Source organism: Cyprinodon tularosa, unplaced genomic scaffold, assembly GCF_016077235.1.
Source record: "Cyprinodon tularosa strain WSP-4 unplaced genomic scaffold, ASM1607723v1 ctg12, whole genome shotgun sequence".
Classification (NCBI taxonomy): Eukaryota; Metazoa; Chordata; class Actinopteri; order Cyprinodontiformes; family Cyprinodontidae; genus Cyprinodon; species Cyprinodon tularosa.
In genome coordinates, this window is record NW_024038003.1 from 2175102 (window position 1) to 2196185 (window position 21084).

At 35.9% G+C, this 21084-nt stretch overlaps 1 protein-coding gene across 2 annotated transcripts in view; it reads left to right on the forward strand.

Moving 5' to 3' along the window:
- The window catches only part of epha4b (eph receptor A4b), a 125149-nt gene that overhangs the window by 20180 nt on the left and 83885 nt on the right, over positions 1-21084 (forward strand). For both annotated transcript variants that reach the window (XM_038270944.1, XM_038270954.1), the window contains exons 2-5: positions 4894-4958; positions 16473-16673; positions 17674-17781; positions 19110-19461. In XM_038270944.1, the coding sequence (XP_038126872.1) occupies positions 4894-4958; positions 16473-16673; positions 17674-17781; positions 19110-19461 (726 nt within the window). The remainder of the gene's footprint in view (positions 1-4893; positions 4959-16472; positions 16674-17673; positions 17782-19109; positions 19462-21084) is intronic.

Here is a 21084-nt window from a genome sequence, read left to right on the forward strand (position 1 = left end):
TTAAGTAGTTGCCTTATATGACTGTGGTTATTTAAAGTCATATCTAAAGGGAATTTCAAGACCGTTTGCTAATGCTTCACAACTCTTCACACATACACTGGCATGTAGATATTGGTAGCTATTAAAAGGCTCTGAAACATTTTTGATGCTGTGAATAAAGCTGATAGCATCAGCCAGTCTTACTCTATAGTAGGGGGTTTCAGTTTGAGTTCTTTTAACCAGTTAAATGAAAAGTCAGATCAGCTTCTCTGAGGATTTCTTCACTTATCTAAAAACTCACTGCAAATCTGTCTCCCACATTTATTAAAACTGTTATTGAAAATATCCTCAGTTTGACCTTATGTAAAAAATAAAAAACCGAATCATCCCCTTAACTTAGAGATGTTGAAATGATTGCCAACATTTCCAAATCCATCAAGTTTCATGAGAGAATCTAAAAGCTCAAAGGGATAAAACAGCAGCTTTGTGGTAATACATCCAGCCTTCCTGTTATCAGCTAAAGTCCTATCTCTCACATTGTAAATGAAGTGTAACATGTTCTAACATTCCTCTGTGGAAAATCTGGTCTCATTTAAATGGCTTCTTGCATCATGTTTTTCATCTTTCTTATTTTTTTCAGTAACTCATTAAGGGCCTGATCTTCAGAGGGTTTTCTAGATTCAAAACACGTCCAAACTTGTTTTTGCCTAAATCAATGTGCAGATGACTGAAATTGAGTATTATGGCATGTTTTATTGAAATTAAAAATAGAATATTGAAAGCCAAATGAGAATATTCATCACAATATTTGTAAAGGTAGGGAACATGATGCTTAAATTGTGCATCACTTACTTGTAGCAAACATTTTTTTTCTCCTTCAATGTACACTGGGTCAAGCAGCTGTTGGGAAGAGTTGATGGAGATAAATCCAGATTATGCTCTAAATCTGACTGCGACTCTTTCTTGATCAGTGAGAGGTGATGAAGGGCGGTAGCGGGAGGAGGGCAATCAGCACACAGAGACAACTTTCTCATGTTTTATGTTTTTTTTTTTTTTATTTAACTGAACCTTTAATTATTTTGTTGTATTATTATTTTTTTTTGTTTTGTTTGAAGCATTTTGAGATGAGATACATTTGTAAAGTGCAATACAAGTAATATTTCATTTTAATATAATTATTGTTTAATTAATTAGTCTCATTATTACCTACATCCTAGGTGCTTAAAAATTCTTCCTTTTATGGACACTCTCAAACTGCCTAGACTACACACAATTTGCCCCTTTTAACAAGAAGGTACCAAATTGGCTTACAAATCCAAGCTCAGAATCACCAGCCGAATGCTCTGTGAATTTCAATGGAGTCTTCCATCACTGTCCAGGTTTACAGTTCCTATTTAATAGCTTTCCAACAAAAACACAGGAAATGAGAGAGAAAAATTAAAAGTAAACACTTTTGTTCAGGGCTTCTTTTATTTGTATGGCCTGAACCTAACTTTCACACCTAACTCCAAACCCAAGAAAAACCTTTAAGTCTCAACAAATTAGCATATTCCTGGGAAATTGGCCCTATACTGTCACCACAAGGTAGCAAACACAAAGCCACAAACAAAGGGTATATGCATACTGGCTGTGTCAGCAGACAGTAAACCATAGGTATTGCATTATTGATGAGTCCAATCATTGATTACAAGTAATAAGTGCTATTGATGATAGGTGTGAAGAGTAGAGAAAAAGTGTTGATGTGTAGGTTTATGTACAGCTGCATTTCCCAACAGGCTGCAAAATGGCTTTTGAATATGTAACGACTTTTGTAGCACTTAAGGTTAGCTGATGGATTTAAGATATGGCATTAGAGGAAAAAAAAGCTTTTCTAAAGAATTCACACTTAACTTGAAGGTGCAGATTGGATTTTAGTTTAGTAAAGTGTTATAATTATTAAATCTGCAGTTCAGTATATTATTGTCTCTTTTGCACGTGAAGTCCTTCCTAATGCATTTTGGTTATTCTTAATGGAGGCAGAATAAATAACCTGATTAATACATTTTATTACTAGACATAACTGCAAGGGAAGTAACAGACAGTACAGCACTTACTAGAAGAGTCAGACAGCAGTAGAGAGTTAATGAAAGATTTATACAGACTCAATTACTTTTTAAAACAGTTGCCAAAACAATGACTAGTTAAACAAAATCAAAACTTTCAGTCTTCAACATTTTGTTGCGTAATGAGGTACACACATATCAGATCCTCTTTTATTTCACTATTAGTGCGTAATCTACGAAATTAAATGTTGCTGCAATGGGGAAAGCAAGCAATGAATATCCTTATGTAACGACATGAACCTTAAAGATGAGAAAAAATGTGTTTAAAGTCGTTATATGAGCCATATACTGCAGATTCTTCTCTAATCAATTTAAATCTTAAATACACTTCCTGCAAGAATGAGTTGTAATCTGTAAAATTATTCAACAGCTTCATGAAAACCCGCTGACAAGCCTAAATTCTTTTAAGTGTATCCTCGACAGATTATTATACCAGGATCCCTCTTTAAAATCACATATGATTAGACTATTATTTCCCATTTTAGCAAGTCAATCTGAAGCCCCGAAACTGGAGAAAAACACTCTAAATGGTATTTAGCTGCTCTAATACATGCAGCGGCTGGAGGTCGACTCTGACCTTTCGCTGCACAGCATCTCTCCTCCACTATGATGGTTACATCCCTCTCATTTAATCTGTTGCTCTCTGGACTCAGTTTTACTGTGCAAGTCTGCTTCATTATACCAAGCATATGATTTTATGTGATTTTTATCGCGAGCACACGCAGACACATGCACAAATACGAAGTGACATTTTTACAACTAATAATGCACATGTACTTACAGTATATAATCCCAGCATCACAGCCTATCCTGCTGTCATGATGTGATGGACAAAAAAAAGCTACTGATGACAGCATGAGCTCAAGGAGCAGAGAAAATATAGCAAAAAGGTAATTAGATATATCAGCAGAACAATCTCACTTTTAAGTCTCTATCAATGCTTTGTCAGATCAGCAAAAGTGTTCTTTAGATTAGTGCTTGTCTGATAAATTGCATTACATCTTTGATCAAAGATCTGGGAGTTGAAGATATTGGCCCTCAGATTTTTAATGGAGAATAAATTACCGAGGAGAAATCAGAGTGTGTGCCATTGAGAGAAATACTGAGGTAAGAGGGAAGCAGCAGACTCTGCAGATGGATGCTGATTAAATATTGAAGGTCAAAGGTGTTGATTAGGAATGAGCCCATTCACCTTAACAGATAATAACAAGCTGCACACACAAGCCTTGACCCCCTCTCTACAATTTGACCAGAATTTCAAAATGCTTTCCACAGGTTTTTTGTGCTTCTTTGTTTCATGTTTTTTTTAACTTTTATGCTTTAGCAACTTTTTTCCTATTTGTGCTTTGTGTCACATTTGGTTCATGGATAAGTCTGTTCAGCTTAGTGAAGCAAAGAAATTAATTTAGCTTCTATTATAACATGAATTTTAATTTAGAAAGTGTCAAAATCAGCCAAGTAATTTATTTTGTCATTGAAATGTTTTTGTTTCTCTTACAAATAAAATTATAAATGCAGTTTGTAAATAGTTAATTGCTCTGTAAGAAAGTGCTATGCCTAAAAAAAAGAACCTGGCCTTATGTGAAACAGTAGACACCTAATTAATCGGTTTTCTGATTGTTGCTGTAAAGGGCTGTGGTGCAGTTTTAAGTTATTGTTGAGTCAGGAATTTTCCTTACTCCTTTTTGAATAATTATTTTAATTCAGTCATATTCCAAATGCATTAACAGCCTCTTTAAAGCCCTCCCATATCATTTCGATTGGACTTAAGCCGTGACTTTGACTAGGTTAATCCAAAATCTATCCCAAAGTTTGACCTGCTGTCGTGATGATTGGGTCATCGTACTTACGCTGGCTCCCACTAAATGTGGTGCTGCTGCAGTATGGGCAATCCAAGGAATAAATATCACTAAAATCAAAGTTTACACCCACATCTGCAACAGTGCAGTTTAAGTTTTGTGGCTGATCAACAACATAATTTCCCAAGAGGGAAGCTTGGCCGGATGCTGCCGAGGCCTCTCCATCAAGCTCCTGACTTTCATAAGCCAAACAGGAAAAGTTAAATAAATCCACCAACCTATGCAAAATTTAATAGCAAAAACAAACGGTCAAAAGAAAGCGTTTGGAAACATTGGAGGATAAAAATGGATGTGCACTTATAACGAGTTTTGCCCTTGAAAAAAAAAACCTAGATTATCAGTCTGTCTCTCCTTTAAACTCTTGTTTCATATAGTCTTTTTTTAACTTAATTTTCTTGTGGTTACCATAGTAGGCTGCCTTATGATGCAATGTCAGATGACTTTTAATCATCCATATGAGGTAGTGCCTTTACATTTAAAGAAGACTTAATACAAAAAAAAACCTTAATTGTTTTGAAAAATGTGTTCTAAATCTTTTTATGTGCTTTGAAGAATAATCGGTAGGCAATCTGCAAAAAGCCAATATTAACCACATATACTTCAAATATATTTTTTGTTGTTGGTTTTCTTGGCAGTATAATATGTTCTATTTACTGGTGAATAAAGCAGTTTTCTGTTTTTTAAGGTTTCTCATTCACTATCTTTTTTCCTCTCAAACTATAACAGCTGCTACACACTCACTTTAATATAGAAGTTAAAAATAAATGGCAAAACTACTTGTGATTCCACTGTAGCCATACTCCTACATACCCCTCATATGAAACATGGAAACATTCTAAAGCATTTGTGTAGATGGCAATGAAACCTTATTTTTTAACTAATGACAACATATATGTGTTTTTTCTTCATGAACATTACAGCTTATATGTTTGTTTTATCCCGTCTTGTTGCAGTTACGTTGCTAGACTCCATGTCAGCACTGGCCGACCTCGGCTGGGAGGCTTACCCTATTGAAGGGGTGAGTATCTGCTCTACACACACACACAAACACATCCTATTCTTTCTGCTGGAGCTGTTAGCAGAATTATGTCTGATAAAATCCATTATGTTGTGTTTTCCGTTTTGGGAAACTGGGGAGTAGTTCAGAGAGCAAAGGGGTCTAAGTGGCTGTTGCTAAATTTGGGCGCTGGTGGGGGGAATTTTTCATATTATTCTGCTATGCTGAAAACACGACGGCTGTGAAGCATCAATTCCTAATGGGGCTGTAACTTTTAGGATGGAGTAAACGGGACCAATATAAGGGGTGTAAATATTCTTACGTAAAAGAAGATGGTGTATAAAGGTTTCTGGTATTCAGAAGAGCAGCATGCTGGGGATGTTGCATAACTGGCCTTTTTCATGTACCAGGACCAGGGGAGTCTGATGTGCAAGCACCATGACTCAGAAAATGACAGCCAAAAAAGAGGAGAGCAATATACAGAGGAAAAATAGGGAGGACAACGTTAGGGCTATGCTCAATAGAGTTAAATCTCTATATCAGTATAATACCATAGCTTGTTGAATGACTATTCTGTTTCCTCCAGATTTTTGTGTTTCCTCCGTGTCTTCCACTTTTAGCATTAGTATGTTAAATTGCAAGATGTCACATGCGGTTACATGCTTTGGTGCTGCTGAGACTCCGCTTAAGTGAGCAGAGCTAAGTCATGTTGCTTTCTCAAGCAATCAGGTGTTTAAGGTTATCCTGAGTGTTTTTGGGTCATACAATGGATGTTTGTGCATGCATTCTTTAATATTCCCATGGCTCCATATTGACCAATATCTCTGATAAAAGATTCAGTATAATTTAGAAAACATAAAGGTGACCTATTTTTTTGTGGTGAGTCTGGACAAAAAATACATGATTTGATTAGTTTCCAACTAAAACCAAATATAAAAATAAAATAATTACATTTATTGTTACTATTTTTCCTCATGAAATGTCGACATTGAGGTCAATTCCTTTATGATTGTTCCATTAACATTTGTAAAGATATAGTTTCTATTGACACACCTCTTTTGTTAAACAGAAAAATACTTAAGAATGTCACCTGAAGGTTTTGTGATGTCCAAAATGTAAATTAGCAGCAGCAGTAGAAATTAAGTTATAGACTTCATAAATTTTAGTGTATACACTGAAAAACTGGACTTTTTGGTCCTGTAAATATTACCTTGTTTTTTATGTAAAATATACTGCGTGCCGCCATGTAAGTGCCTTTACTTCAAAATTACACCTTTTATTTAATGTGTTACTCAGAAATGATTTGTAAATCTACAGTACAGTATATCCACAAAAAGACAAGTAAATTAAATTAATTATACCAGGAAATACATCTTACTAGCAAAACAGAATTACATCATTTGTTGATAATTTTGTAGTAAAATTGACCTGATTTTGTTTGTTAAATCAACTCTTCTTAGTAAAATCTAATTTGATTTTATTGAATATAATTTATAAGGAATATTTTTTATGGAACAAGTTACCTAGTTTGTTCTAAGTAAATGGTACCCCAATTTTTTTCAGTGTAAAGTATAGACAAGTTTCACAGGCATTTCCGGTTTTCTTCCACCACTAAGCTGATTCTGCCTCTTATTTTGGTTGAATGAGGTCAGTGTTTATTTTCAATGGATAGCGATTGCTCCAAGTGGGTATACTATAATTATTTATTAAAGAAGGTGAATTATCAATTCCTCATCCTGCTGTGATATTAAACTGAGAGGATAATAAGTCAAAATGGCCTGATGTTACAACCAGCAAAATTTTTTTGTACCTTGTTGAGTCGATGGCGGTAGATGGGAATGCCAGACAATCTGAAAGACTTGGAAGCTTATTACTGTAATATTTACATATAAAGGTGTCTGCATGGTACCATGCATGATGGCACATGCTCAACCAAGCCAGTGTTTCCGTGATTCCTGTTTGTAATTCTGATTAAAGAGGATAGAAAGCTGGAGACTGTGGGCTGTAACCCTACAGACCCGACTGATCATGCAGCCCCACAGCAGCCATCCTGTGATCACAGAGTTCACCCTTTTGACCCAACATGGTTTGGAAAAAAAAAGAAAACAATCCTTCTGTTCATCCATGTAGACACATGCACACTTAAAAACACAAAGAAGGGTACGTTCTGTGAAACCCGTCAATAGGGAATCTCAATTAAATCTATAAATAATTAAAGTTTTATTCAGTTTATTATCTCACATGTCTGATAAGGCTCAACCCTCTGATAAAAAAATACAAAGCGTTAAGGTTGGTGTTAACCTCCTTTTCATTAATCCCACATTTTTGTATTAATTAGCAAAGAGAGAGTGATGTTAGTTCTGCCAATGCATGAAGGCAGTAAGTAGGGAATGCAATTAAGTACATCTGTGGTTATTTAGCTGGTTTTGGGCCTAGGGCAGGGTGCTGTATAATGGAGAAAACAGCATAATGGATTTTCTTGGTTAATAATCAGTTTTCCCTTCCAAAAATGTAGATGTAAAAAAGAAACAGCTTTCAATCCGCAGGTCCTATTAAAAAATGTAGAGGATTAATAAATATTATGGTGAGACGGACTGAGATTATGTGGATATTTTGGCAGTAAGAGGTTGGAAATAAGTGTTTAATTAAATATTATTTTTTGTAAAGAAGTGTATTACTAAAAATAATTTCTCAATACTAAAATTATTTCTTAGATTTCACACTCAAAATAATGTAAATGGGCTTTTAGAATAAACATGGATACAGTTTTAAATTTAGCCATTTTAGGTTTAATACTTTACATTTACAATGTGACACAATCATAGCATCTAAATAGTTCTATGCGGAACAAACTTTACCTTGTTAAGAAATTTTGTGGTTTTTTAACATTTTGGAATATTGTGCAGAAACAGTGACTTACATGCCTAGTTTTTTTTTCTTTTTGATAGGGCTATATTATTTTAAAGGCTTAAATAAAACATGCTTTTGTGGCTGATTTTTTACGGTATGAACAGTACAGGAAGAGTTAGACAGTTCAGCAGATCACAGGGACTTTTTCTTGATGCCTTCTCCAGTTTGCTTTGAGTAAAGTATTTCTATGGCTGTATGTTTTTTTGTTTTGTATCTTTATAGTGGGATGCATGTCTTAGTCCACTTTAATCCCATGGAAATAAGACATTAACATATCTCTACTGTAAAAAAAAAAGAAAAAAGAAAAAACAGCACAAGACAAGGAGAAATATGTGTTGGTCACAGGATTAGGGAGATATTTTGCTCAGCAGGGTAATGGAATTTCTTCAGAGCTGAAGAAATTGATGAAGAAGGATGGAGCTGTTAAGTTTGACTTAAATGTTTTACTTGTTTTAGACTGCACGACAGAAGGAGTCAGACTGAAGATCAGGCTTTCGTCTCTGCAATAGATTTTATAGATTGTCAGCACAAGTTTAGAGACTGCCTAAGTTTTAACACTGGGAGGACAATGTTCCTACTGCATGTTATTGATGGTGATTATCATAGTAAAATAAAGCATTTATGTCCTTTTAGAGTTGTCATAAGACCAATCTTTAAAACAAAGCACTAAAATACATGACCAGGAACACTATAAAACAGGATAAAAATTAATTATAAAAATCACATAAAACCAATTCTATTTAGTTGGGTTTGAATTTGTGATTTCAATGTGGATAAGTTTTTACAGCAACAGATTTGTTGTGGGAAGTTCCTTGCGGGGAGCAGCTAGAGAGGAAACTTAAATTCAAATTAAATTGTATATTGAGACATTTCAGTTGCTGTTTACAAAGGATTAAAATACAGATTAACCGATCTTGAGTTGTTTTGCAAATAATAATGGACAATGCATAGTACTGGATACAAATATAGTCCACTGTCTTTAGAAAAAAAGGTTTTAAACCAACTTTTGTTTTTCTTTACTTCCACTTTATATGTATGCATGCTCTACTTGCATATATCTATCACATGGACTAAAACAACACATCAGATTTTGCTTTTGTAACATGACTCAATATAAAACAGTTACAAGGGAAGATTAATGGTCTACAGTTTTGCCAACAAAGATATGAGGAGTTGCCATAACTGTGAGAAGCTTCTGTGTTTCATATCAGAGGATTATCTAGTTGACCTTTGAACCATAATCCTGGGGATTATTCCCAGTGAGAGCCAATTCCCACTAATATGTGACCAGTGTCTACCTGAATTAGTCCAAAAGGACACTTGACCCTCACAGGTCACTGTTAATCCAGGTTGTGGTGGACCGGATATGGCAGAGACTGAGCGGAGCGACCCACTTCTGTCACCGTTTGGCGGGGGTTGCTCCTCACGAGAGACATAAAACAGAGACGTCCTAATGATGTTGGAAAAAGGAGCCCCCCCAGCCTCTCAACTCCCCCAGAGGCTACTCAGCCTTTTTTTCCCTCTCATGCGCTATCTCTGTTTTTCCCAAACTCCTCATCCTCTGCTAAGCCAGAGTTTGTAGGCCAATTATGTCCACGTAGGTGTAGTCATCAGATGGATGCAGGAGGATGGATTTTAAATTAAGCTTGTGAGTGGGTGAACTGAAACCTCAATCTGACATCTGTGCCTCACTTCAAAGTAATCGGACAAGCTTCAGACTGATGGGGCGAGGGGAGCGATGTGTTTTTTTTGTTTTTAACTATTATTATGAAAGTTAATGATGTTTGGAGAGAATAAACACTGGATAGTCTGAAGAATTCATGAATGGTATGCTCTTGAGGAGGGGATCTAAAGTACAGAAGGAGTCTTAACTTTTGACCCTCTCCACACATTTCCCAGTTGTATTTTCAGCTCTCAGGTCTTCTGCCCAGGAGCTTTTGTGTCATTGGCAGATTTTGGGTGCGAAAAAGTTGATTCATACCCACCTGCGCTTTACACCAGGAATAAGTGATGATAAACAGACTCGCCAACTAGGGAAATAAGTCGCTCACCAGGAAATGGCAGTAATCCAGCCACTCCAAACTCTGCTTACAAAGAAATAAACAAAGACATTATTATAAAGCCCTCTTTATCCCTCAATGACTATTCCCATAAATGCTTTAATCACCAATCCCTAGGGGTTTAGCTCTGTGCGTTTGTGTGGGTGGATGTGTGTGACCGTCCTGTGATGTCCGACTGCTCTCAGCTCTGCACAGATGGGTCTGTTTAGCTGCCAGGCGCCTGTAATTTACCAACACTTATTCCACCCCCTTCTTTCTTCTATCCATTTTTCTTCCATTGTCTTGTGTGTGTTTTTTTTAATTGAATCAAGTTTTACAGATAACAATAGCTGTCAGTTTGTGTGCAAAAATAACTATTAGATGTTTATACTTTGTGTTCTCATTCAATTTAAAAGTTGGGTCCCTGTCTTTACTTCTTCATCTGTTTCTGGTGGAAAGCACTTGGATTAAGAAGAAGCTGGTTTTGTTTTGGCTCTTATTCATACACACAGTGGAGGTTGAGGAGATTTAAAACATCTGAACACATTTTAAAGCAAGAATGTGTTTCAGAGTTAGAGACTCAGAGGAAATTCATCAAATGTTTGTTGTGTTGCGAGCACTCACATTAGATTAACTTCAAACATTTTATCTCGGCTCAGACTTAAAACATTTAAGGTTTTCTTTGAAGCAGTGTTGCTGTTTCAATAATTGTTTTCTAATTTGATTTTTGTCATTGTAGGAAGTTTTTGAATTAATCTATAAATTATACATTTTCCACTCTCTTCCTTGATATTACATCAAACTTAATTTGAGATTTGATTGCGCCTTTGGCAAACTTTTCTTTAAAAAAAATTAGTTTGGAATTTAAGAACAGGGTTTTGTTAGAAGGTTAATCATACTTCCGTCAATAATTTAACTGCAGTGGGTTAACTTTTGTATTTTATATACAGTGCCTTCTAAAAGTATTCGCCCCCCTTGAACTTTTTGAACTTTTGCCACATAAAGATACAAAATTGTACTTTTATTTTTAATACTTTTTAGCGCCACCTTTTTCTGCGATTACAGCTGCAGGTCGCTTGGATATGTCTCTATTTGTTTTTCACATCAAGTGACTGAAATTTTTGCCCATTCTTCCTACAAAAACAGCTGAAGCAAAGTGAGGTTGGATGGAAGGCGTTTGTGAACAGCAGTTTTCAGTTCTTTCCACAGATTCTTAATTAGATTCAGGTTTGGACTTTGACTTTGCCATTCAAACACCTGGATATGTTTATTTGTGAACCATTACATTGTAGATTTTACTTCATGTTTTAGATTACTGTCTTATTAGAAGACAAATCTCTGTCCCAGTCTCAGGTCTTACAGACTCCAACAGGTTTTCTTCCAGAATGCTCCTGTATTTGACTCATTCCATCTTCCCATCAATTTTACCTGATGAAGAAAAGTAAGAAAACCGTGATGCTGCCACCACCTTGTTAGATACAGGGGATGGTGGGTTCAGGCTGAGGAGATGTGTTGCTTTTTCACCAAGCGTAACGTTTTTATTCACTGTTGCCAGAATCGTTCCATCTGACCAGAGCACCTTCAACCACAAATTTGCTCTGTCTACCAGGTGGCTTATGGCTGACTTTAAAGAAGACTTTTTAAGGATATCTTTGAGAAATGGCCTTCTTTCATAAAGGTCAGTTTGCGCAGTATATGACTAATTGTTGACCTATGGACAGAGTCTTCCACCTAAGCTTTAGATCTCTGTAGGTCATCCAGTGTTCATGGGACCTCTGGCTGCACGTCTGATCAGTCTTCTCCTTGTTTGAGCTGAAAAGTTTGAGGGACCGCCAGGTCTTTGTAGATTCACAGAGGTCTGATACTCGTTCCATTTCAATATTATCACTAGCACTGTGCTCCTTGGGAAAAGCTTGGGAAAATCTTTTTGTATCCAAATCTGTGGTTAAACTTCTCCACAACAGTATCGCCATCCTGCTTGGTGTATTCCTTGTTCTTCATGATGCAACAAACCTCTAATATTATCACAGAGAAGGTGCATTTATACTGAGGCTTGATTACACACAGGTGGATTCAATTCATCATTATTATTACTTAGTGATTGTGTCCAACTTATGTTTGATTCTTCACAAAGGCAGAACTAAATCTTTTGGTCAAAGCCTAAAATGTGGCAAAAGATTGAAAGAAACTTTCGCAAGACACTGTAATGCAAAGTTTATTTTAAGACAGTAGAAATCTGCTTGAGTGTCTTTTTTATATATTAGCCTTTAGTTTTCATCTTTCCAATCCATCCAATTTGTTTGGATTTATGCTAAATGCCAATACCAAGAAGGCTCTGCTGGTAAGATGCTAAATGCTAAAGCCTATTAAAAAGAACCTAACTGCAAATCCTGAAATGCTTTTAAGGGTACTGACATTAATTCTGGCTGTTTCCCCTTGTCTTCACCCTTTATAGAGCAAGTTACTCTTTTCGATCCCTTGCATACCCCTCACAAATGGAGTCCCCCCCGTCCCTCAGTGAGGTCTAGAAGCAAAAGATCTACATCAAGCCATTCAGCAAAGATACTGCTGCATGGCTGTACATCTTATTTTGGCATTTGACCAATTAGATAAACCCTTGAATAATTTATATTACCTACTGTAAATTAAGTTGAAAAAAAGCTAAGTCAAGAAAAAAAGGTAAAAAGCTAATTGAAAAATTATAAAGTAAAGTTCAAAAGTTAATAAGCCTAGTTAACAATTATATTTAGGTTTATAAACTAAAAAATCTAAGTGCCAGTATCAGAATTAATGCCTCTAAGGTAATGCTGTAGCACAAAAAATGTGTTTCTTTCACTCTCAGGATGTTTTTCGTGAATTTCTTATAGAAGCACTGTTGTTATTTGTCTGAATATGTTCGGGCAACTTGGTGTTTCTTGTTATTACATTATTTTTGCTATCAAAATATCCATATTTTTTTATGCTACAAATGTAACAAGGTCTTGTCCTGGATTACAATAACACTATTGGCTTGAAATTTTGATTTTCAAAGGATTTCACTGAGTACCCTATAAAGGGTTTTAATAGACATGTGTATTTGAGTACTTCAAGTGTGTTTATCAATCATGGCCCCAGTTAGCTAATGTGCAACAGACACTAATATGATTTTTTTTGTGCTTGTAATAGGTTAATAATGTATAATATACCAGATAGTTATATATTTTAAGCAAATACTTTCATTTGTGAGGTTGGTGATAGCTTTTTGTTTGAAATATTGTACTGAGGAATCTGTTCATTGGATCCTTGAGTCCAACTAGTTCAGTTTCATCATTAAAAACAGTTGTGATCTCTTTGATATTTTCAATCTATAGTAGTGTGACTTGGCTAAAACCTCCTTATATTGTTGCCATATGTATAAGTTTTTCTCCGTAGGTTTTGTCCTACTTTAACATTTTTTTGGCTGTTGTAGTGCTACCCCAGCTGAGAACGTTTTATTCTTATTCATGCCGCCAATTCAAGCTGTTGTTTGGATTTTTACTACACATGGCATTACAAGAATTACAAGAAAACTGTCAATATTGTGATGTCTTGGTATTCTGCTCAATCATTTATAGGTTAGGAGAGACCTGGGATAGATTGATATTTAAGCTCCTGCAGGTGCATGCATATATGCATGTGCATGGCAGATTTATTGTAAAGTTTCCAGCTGTAGGTTGAAGTGTGCCCATCACTTTAGGGGTCAAAGCTTCAGCCATAAAATGATGACAGAAGCTCAGAACAAAGATGGTGGTCCTCTCTTCTTGTTACCACAAACCAGGACTCGTCCAGATGGTGTCTAAGAGGTTTAATGTGTGCGTGTGTGTGTAGGGGAAAATTCATTTAGCTTGCACTTGTATGGATCATATAGCTAAAGTCACTGAAACCACATTGGTTTATTTTCGCCTTTCCTCTTGTTTTTTTTATAGAATAGAAATGTTCTCTTCGTGTGCGTGGATAGAAATGTTTTCCTGTTCATGCAAGAAGTGTTCTCAATTACAGCCTTAGTCAGAAGTGGAAACAGATGGTAGCAGATGACAGTAGACAAAGTAGCTCTGTCCTACCTACCCCTTCTCCTCTCTCTACCTCCTTCTCCAGGTTTCTCACAGTGCCTCTCACTCATTCAGACATTTTTGCCTTTCAAGCTTCAAACCACGTGCTCCCCATCTAGAAAAACATGCTCAGTCTGAGCACATGTGGAGCATGGACAAAGACTCCTTCAGTCATCTTGACACAGATCATCACTCATATTCATCCAGACATGAAAACAGAACATGCGGCCTCAGTGTTGGTTTACTCTAAACCACAGTTCAATGAGCTTTGGCCAAGTTTTCCCTGCAGCAGTGTCTGAATTACATTGTCTTTGTGTATTGAGCAATGATAAACAAGATTACAGTCGAGTGGTGCTGTTGTCAAGCAAGTCATGTGCATCTGAATGCAAATCTAGAATGCTTTAGCTTCATTGACTTGCTCTTTAATTAGAGATTTATGTTTTACTAAGATATTTCCACTTCGGCACATATGTTTCTCTGCAACGCTTCTGTTTGTATTCTGTTTCTACATCTCCTCATCCCTTACGCATTTAACTGAATCTTCCAAACCAAGTTTAGTCATATTTTCCATTCTTATTTTCAGTTTTTACATCCTACTTTTTTCTTTCTTGTCGCTCTTCTTTAAATTCCAATTTACAGCTCGATAAATTAAAATATCATTAAGGTGTTTTAACCTGTGCAGTGATTTATTGCACACAGTGTTATTTTGAGTGTTATTTTCTTCTTTAAATTGTTATGACCATAGCCTGCAGCCATGCATTAAAAAATGTTTTGCATGCAAACAATACAGTACCAAGTCCTGCTGGACTCTAAAATCATAAGTCATTAAACTTGCAAAAATATCTTTGCTTAAGGCTGTCTTGACTTTGAACCAGAATGACAAGTTTTCATCACAAGGCTGTGGTTATCCCTGTTGTTTTTTTGCCATATAGTATGTACCGCCACCCTCCCTTTCACTCAACTTTCCACTATGACGCTTACATATATCCATCTGTGAATTGCCAGATTTTTAAGGAGCTGCTTGTCACCAGCACATGATAAAAACGAACAAAATCATTGCTGATTTGTGGAGACATCTGGGATTCTAGTCCTCTTCACTCTACCTCCAGGCTCAGGGAGCTTCCTCTTCACATGAAATGCAAAAAAATTGCACAAATCAGAAATAGTCTTTTTCTTTTTCTCCTTTGCTAAGAAAGACATTTCCTACATTTTAGACGGTATAGGAGTAGGTTATCTTACGGCAAGCAACAGTCATAACCCATATCCTGGAAATGTCTGTGTGGTTACCCCTAAAGCACTGTCACCCCCTGCAGTTCATATCTTTTGAATCCCCACCCAACCTCTTAAATTTACTAGCTTTATAGTCCTCCCAAGGTTGTGATCATCCCTTTTGCATGTGCATTTTTGTTTACATTTTCCTTACACCTAACTTCCTATTGCTATGCATTATTTGAAGAAACTGCATCTTCAGCGCCAGCTTTTTTAGACTCTTTACTCTTTGTTGAAGATATCTTTGACTATCTGCTCTATAACTGTCAAGTGAGCACTAAAAACATCCACATAAAATAACACGTTGAAAATATATTGTCTCTGTAACGTGCCTTGAGATGACAAGTATTGTGAATTGGCGCTATATAAATAAATTGAATTGAATATTTGTTTTAATTGGTCTTATGTTATCAAGTTTGCTAAGAAATGTTGTATGTTGGGTTTTAATTACATTTAATTGAAATGAACATGACTTCGTCACTTGATGAGTAGTTTATCTACTATACAAAAAATTGGTTTCACTTGTTGAAAATAATTACTAGTGGTAAGTTGGGTTTGTTGTTACAGTAATTAAATAAGCTGCTTCGGATGTTATCAGGCAATTAAATGGCCACTACTATTTATCAGTTATATGCTTATCAGTCCCATATTTTGTGCCTCTTATCTCCCAGTAGGCTCAGTAGTTTTTTTACTGTATCACCCAATAAATCCTAACTCTAAAGCTTTGTTGTTGAATTAATTAATCTATTTATGTGTAATCTGAACATAATTTTAGTAATTCTTCATCTATTGTTAAAAAAAGGATCTGAGTATTGCTCATATTAAACAAACAGAAAAGAAAACAACTCATATCCCTTCAACTGAGTTGTTTTTAAACACCACCTTATACCCGTATGACAGAAACATGTGGAAATCAGTTGAATTAAAGCTTTAAAATGCAGCTTTAAAAAAGAATCTGTAATAGACAAAATGCATAAAGTAGGTAAATTGTTAATAAAACAATTTCAGACCCTACTGAAGTATCTGTTATCAATAATGAGCTGCATATTATCAGCCATAAGAAACCTACTAGAAGGTAGAGGAGGCACAGCCATGAAGCCATTTTATGGGATTGATAATGGCTAATAACGGCCATTTAATGGATGATCACATCCAAAACGGGACTCTAGATACACCTATCCCTGTAAAGGTCATCTGTGAGATGTAATTGGAACAATAAGAGAATATATCTCTCTATTTATCATTTTCAGTGGGAGGAGATAAGTGTGATGGATGAGAGGAACACTCCGATGAGGACCTACCAGGTGTGCCACGTAATGGAGGCCAATCAAAACAACTGGCTGCGGACGCGGCACATCAGCCGGGAGGGAGCGCAGCGAGTCTACATTGAGATCAAGTTCACCCTAAGAGACTGTAACAGCCTGCCTGGGGTCTCTGGTACCTGCAAAGAGGTCCGTATCATTCTGCAGCCTGACAATAACAAGGACACCAAGACAGCCTGATATACAAGAAATGAGTCTTGATCTTTCCCTTTTCTTACTTTTGTACTCTGTTGGTGTGATGAACTCTGGCCAGCTTCTTGGCTACCCTTTTGTAACTATTTGTTCTTAAGTGAACAATGCAAAAATAAAGGTTTAAATATCACTGCCAGATCAAAAGCAGAGTTAAAGACTACATGATTAGTGTTATTTGGCTTGTTTTTGACATTTCAAATGTGGGAGAGCATTTTATATTTACAAAGGACGTGTCATTTCTAAAACATTTAGAAATTAGAACAAATTAATCTCTAAACCCATGCAACACAAACTTCAGAGACAGAATATAAATTTTTATGTTGTGAACTAAATTGAGCCTCTCAACAGTAAACAAATATTTAATTCATTATACAGGCTCATTTCTACATCATTTTGCCTATTTACCTTCATGTAGGCAGCACATTAACATATTTATTCATGTCAGACTCGTGGAGAGTTGACTTGAATTGTTTGTAATTTAATTATCACTTGAATGAAATTAGTTTTTCTCTTCAGCGTACTTCAACATCACGCTGCAGAGCAGGAAAAGAGCATTCTTTTATTGTGTCAGCCTTTTATGTTAAAAAAAAAATGAAACAAACACATACAAGGTGATGGGAGTGATGTGCACTTTGAATAGATGAGTAATTGATAAAAGATGATGAAACAGCAAAGCAAATTACAAAGAAAAAAAAAACAAAACAAAAAAAGGCATTCCTGAAAACCGTCATGTATTTGAATGCTTCTTTCCTTTTGTCACTATAAAATTAAGGTGAGAGTTGTGATTAAGAACCTCAGAGGGCCGGGAGGTTATGTTCACTATTATTTTAACACATCAACGGACTTTTAGGAAGTCTGTCTAAAGCGTACAAGTCTGTACCAACCTGTTATTTATATGACCTAAATAACGACATGACATTTTTTTTTTTTTTTGCAGACTTTTAACATGTACTACTACGAGTCCAACAATGCCAACCTGTGGTTCATCAAGGAAAGCCAGTATGTTAAGATTGATACTATTGCTGCAGATGAAAGTTTTACACAGGTAAGCACACACACTGACTGACAACTGTAAGGAATTAATATGCATGAATGTAGAAGCTGTGGCATTATAGACGGCGCTGGGAAGACACAGATAAGAACATTTGGTATGTGATCCTTATCCAAAATAAATACTGTCTTTTGATCAATATTGCACCATGATAAATTGACCAAAGTGCTAAAATAATAATTAAATACCACAATCCTGCACTGTACCACTGCAATTGCCATACAACCAAAAAAATACCACATGACCAACCCCCTCCCCTCCTCCTCTTTAAACACAAATTGCTAGGAAATATTAATATTAAACACTGCTTCATTATACTGGCCCAATTTTGCTTCTTGTAATCACATGTCTGTGTTTAAAAAACGATCATTATTGTTCAATATTAATTACTTAATGCTGATATATAGCAAATCCTAAGCAGACAGACTGTATACTAACTTTTAACATAAAAAATGTGGTCATGTATTTACATATTTTTGAAAAAATTAGGCAATATCTCATGTAAAGGTGCATATTAAACCTTTTCATCTTTTAAAATATATTAAGGTAAATGTTTAGCCTTACGTTATTCTGTTTCAGTTGGCTGTAAAAAAAAAAAAAGAAAGAACCAATGCTTGTAGGACTTAAAATACATTTATTAGCCATTTTTCTTGGCAAATGAACTTTGTATAATTTTCCCAATTTAATGGAAATGTGCCGCCATACTTTTTGACGATTTGCATTCACCAATAGTGTTGACTAGTTTATACTAGGTTATACTCTTCTTTTAAAAGCTAGAGAAACTACACAGGCTTAAATAATTAAACAGCCTAAAAAAATCAATTAATTAAAAATAAGAGTTGCTTGTTGCTTTACAAAATCTACAAATTGACTGTCCTCAGATTATAGGACAGAGAAGTATGCCAACATAAAGCCTTGCTAAAATAAACAGCATCATATATCATTTCTCCTTAACAAAACAAAATGTAAGGTTATAATAAGTAATAGTATGCAGAAACAAGGAAAAGTACAACATCATTTTTTCCTATATAACCCAATCGAAATATATAAAAGCTGCATCCAAATTGACATTTGTGACAGAAAGCTCTTATTTTCAGTTATTTGTTAGGCTTTATATTTTTTTGTTGTTGTTGTGTCTGATTATGAGCCATTTATTTAAGACTAGACACAACATTTGCTTTAATGTAGATGAGAGGGCATTCATTGTTACATATGATTGTTTCTTGACCTTTGCTTGCTTTATATTTTATGGAGTTTTAGTGATGCAATAATCTTGTATGCATTTTAGAGAAACCATTTCGGTTTATGCTGCTCATCCACAGGTGGACGTTGGTGACCGAGTTCTGAAGCTGAACACAGAAGTGAGAGACATCAGTAACCTGAGTAAAAAGGGTTTCTACCTTGCCTTCCAAGACCTTGGAGCATGTATCGCCCTGGTCTCAGTCAGAGTCTTCTACAAGAAGTGTCCTCTGACAGTGCTCAACTTGGCCCAGTTCCCTGACACAATAACAGGAGGAGACACAGCTCTGGTGGAGGTCCATGGGGTTTGTGTGAATGCCTCGGAGGAGTTTGAGCCGCCCAAGATGTACTGCAGTGCGGACGGAGGCTGGCTAGTCCCCATTGGGAGATGTGTTTGCAAACCAGGGTTTGAGGAGAACAAGGACATCTGCCAACGTGAGTAGGGTGGGGCTGCTGAGAACTGAGCGGGTAGGAAAGAGAAGTGTGCAAATGTGTGAATTTCAGTAAAAAAAAAAAAAGATGAAAATATAATTACTGATAGTTTTGTATTGCAGCTAAGATTATACACTCATAGCTTTTATAAACGTAGGTTTGTCATTTACTGTACTCTGTCTGATGTGGTGGTATGAGCAATGGTCAATTATTGAAAAGTTTTTAACTTGTTTTTGCTTATTAATTCTTCTCACAGGGTTTAATACACATATATAGAATCATAGTTTATAAGTTTTCTTGTGATCTAATCTTACTGATATCTTACTGATATTAGCAGCTAAGGTGGGCTTTCATTGTGTTTTAGAAATCTATTAGAGTAAAAAAAATCTATCTATCTATCTATCTATCTATCTATCTATCTATCTATCTATCTATCTATCTATCTATCTATCTATCTATCTATCTATCTATCTATCTATCTATCTATCATCTATCTATCTATCTATCTATCTATCTATCTATCTATCTATCTATCTATCTATCTATCTATCTATCTATCTATCTATTCTAACTAGTTACTGTAGGCATCTCGTAGCCATTATAAAATACATTTTTTCAAACGATTTTTTCAACAATAACCTTTTTATCTGTAGGCCTTCTTTCACTTGATTTTAAAGACCTAACTGAAATTTGGAAAATCTAGATAATTTTTTTGTCAGTACAATCATCCACACTAAACAGTATTTTGATTTCTGTGATTGTAGAGCCTCTACTAATGTAATTGAGCCTCTGAACTGCCAATCAAGCTGAAAAATAGCAGGGCACACTAATATACTGAGAAGGAAGCGATGATACTTTGTGTGTCATCACACCAAACAATGCTTAGACAGCAAACAGAGAGGAGAGGTGCGGTTTGCTTTAAAGCATTTCAAAGCATTAAAGCATGTTTGTGGAAAAGAGAAGTGTGCATACTGTGAATGTTTTGTGTATGTGTGTTTGTCTGGATATGAATGAAGAACGGCTTACAGGTTTGTGTCATGGAGAAAAAGGTATGCCTTGTGGAGATGGATTATTGAGATGTAAAGCTCCCCCGCTTATTGCGTGGGGTATATGCGTTATGCAGTATGCGGTTTGTGCATGCAAGCGTACTGTGCATGCGTGCATTTGGAATTTAAGGAAACCGTATTATGCTCATGCTGTCACCTGTCCCTAAGGACTCACTTCCCTGGGAAAATTGGAGCACAGATATTCATCTCTGCAAACTAAAAATGGGTGAGCACGATGCAATTTCACTTGTTTTGGAGAAGCAGCCGCCAAGACACTCAGAAAAAGTTGGCAGTTGGTCCTTAGAGACAAGTGAATTAGAACAAAATGTGCTTTGCAGTTTGCAGACTGGTAATGCGCACAGATCGTGGCAGAATGCTGGCTGCATCTCAATCATGAGACAGACTGCTTAGCTGTCTGCCTGTCTGTCTGCCTGCTGTAGTTATATCACAGGTGATCCTACTGACAGGTTTTAAATGATTTCACCCGCTGTGCCAGTTTATCTCCCTTTCTAAATTGTCAGACTGGGGTGAAGCTTTATGGTCAACCATTTATCTGAAATGGTTGACCCTGATGAATTCA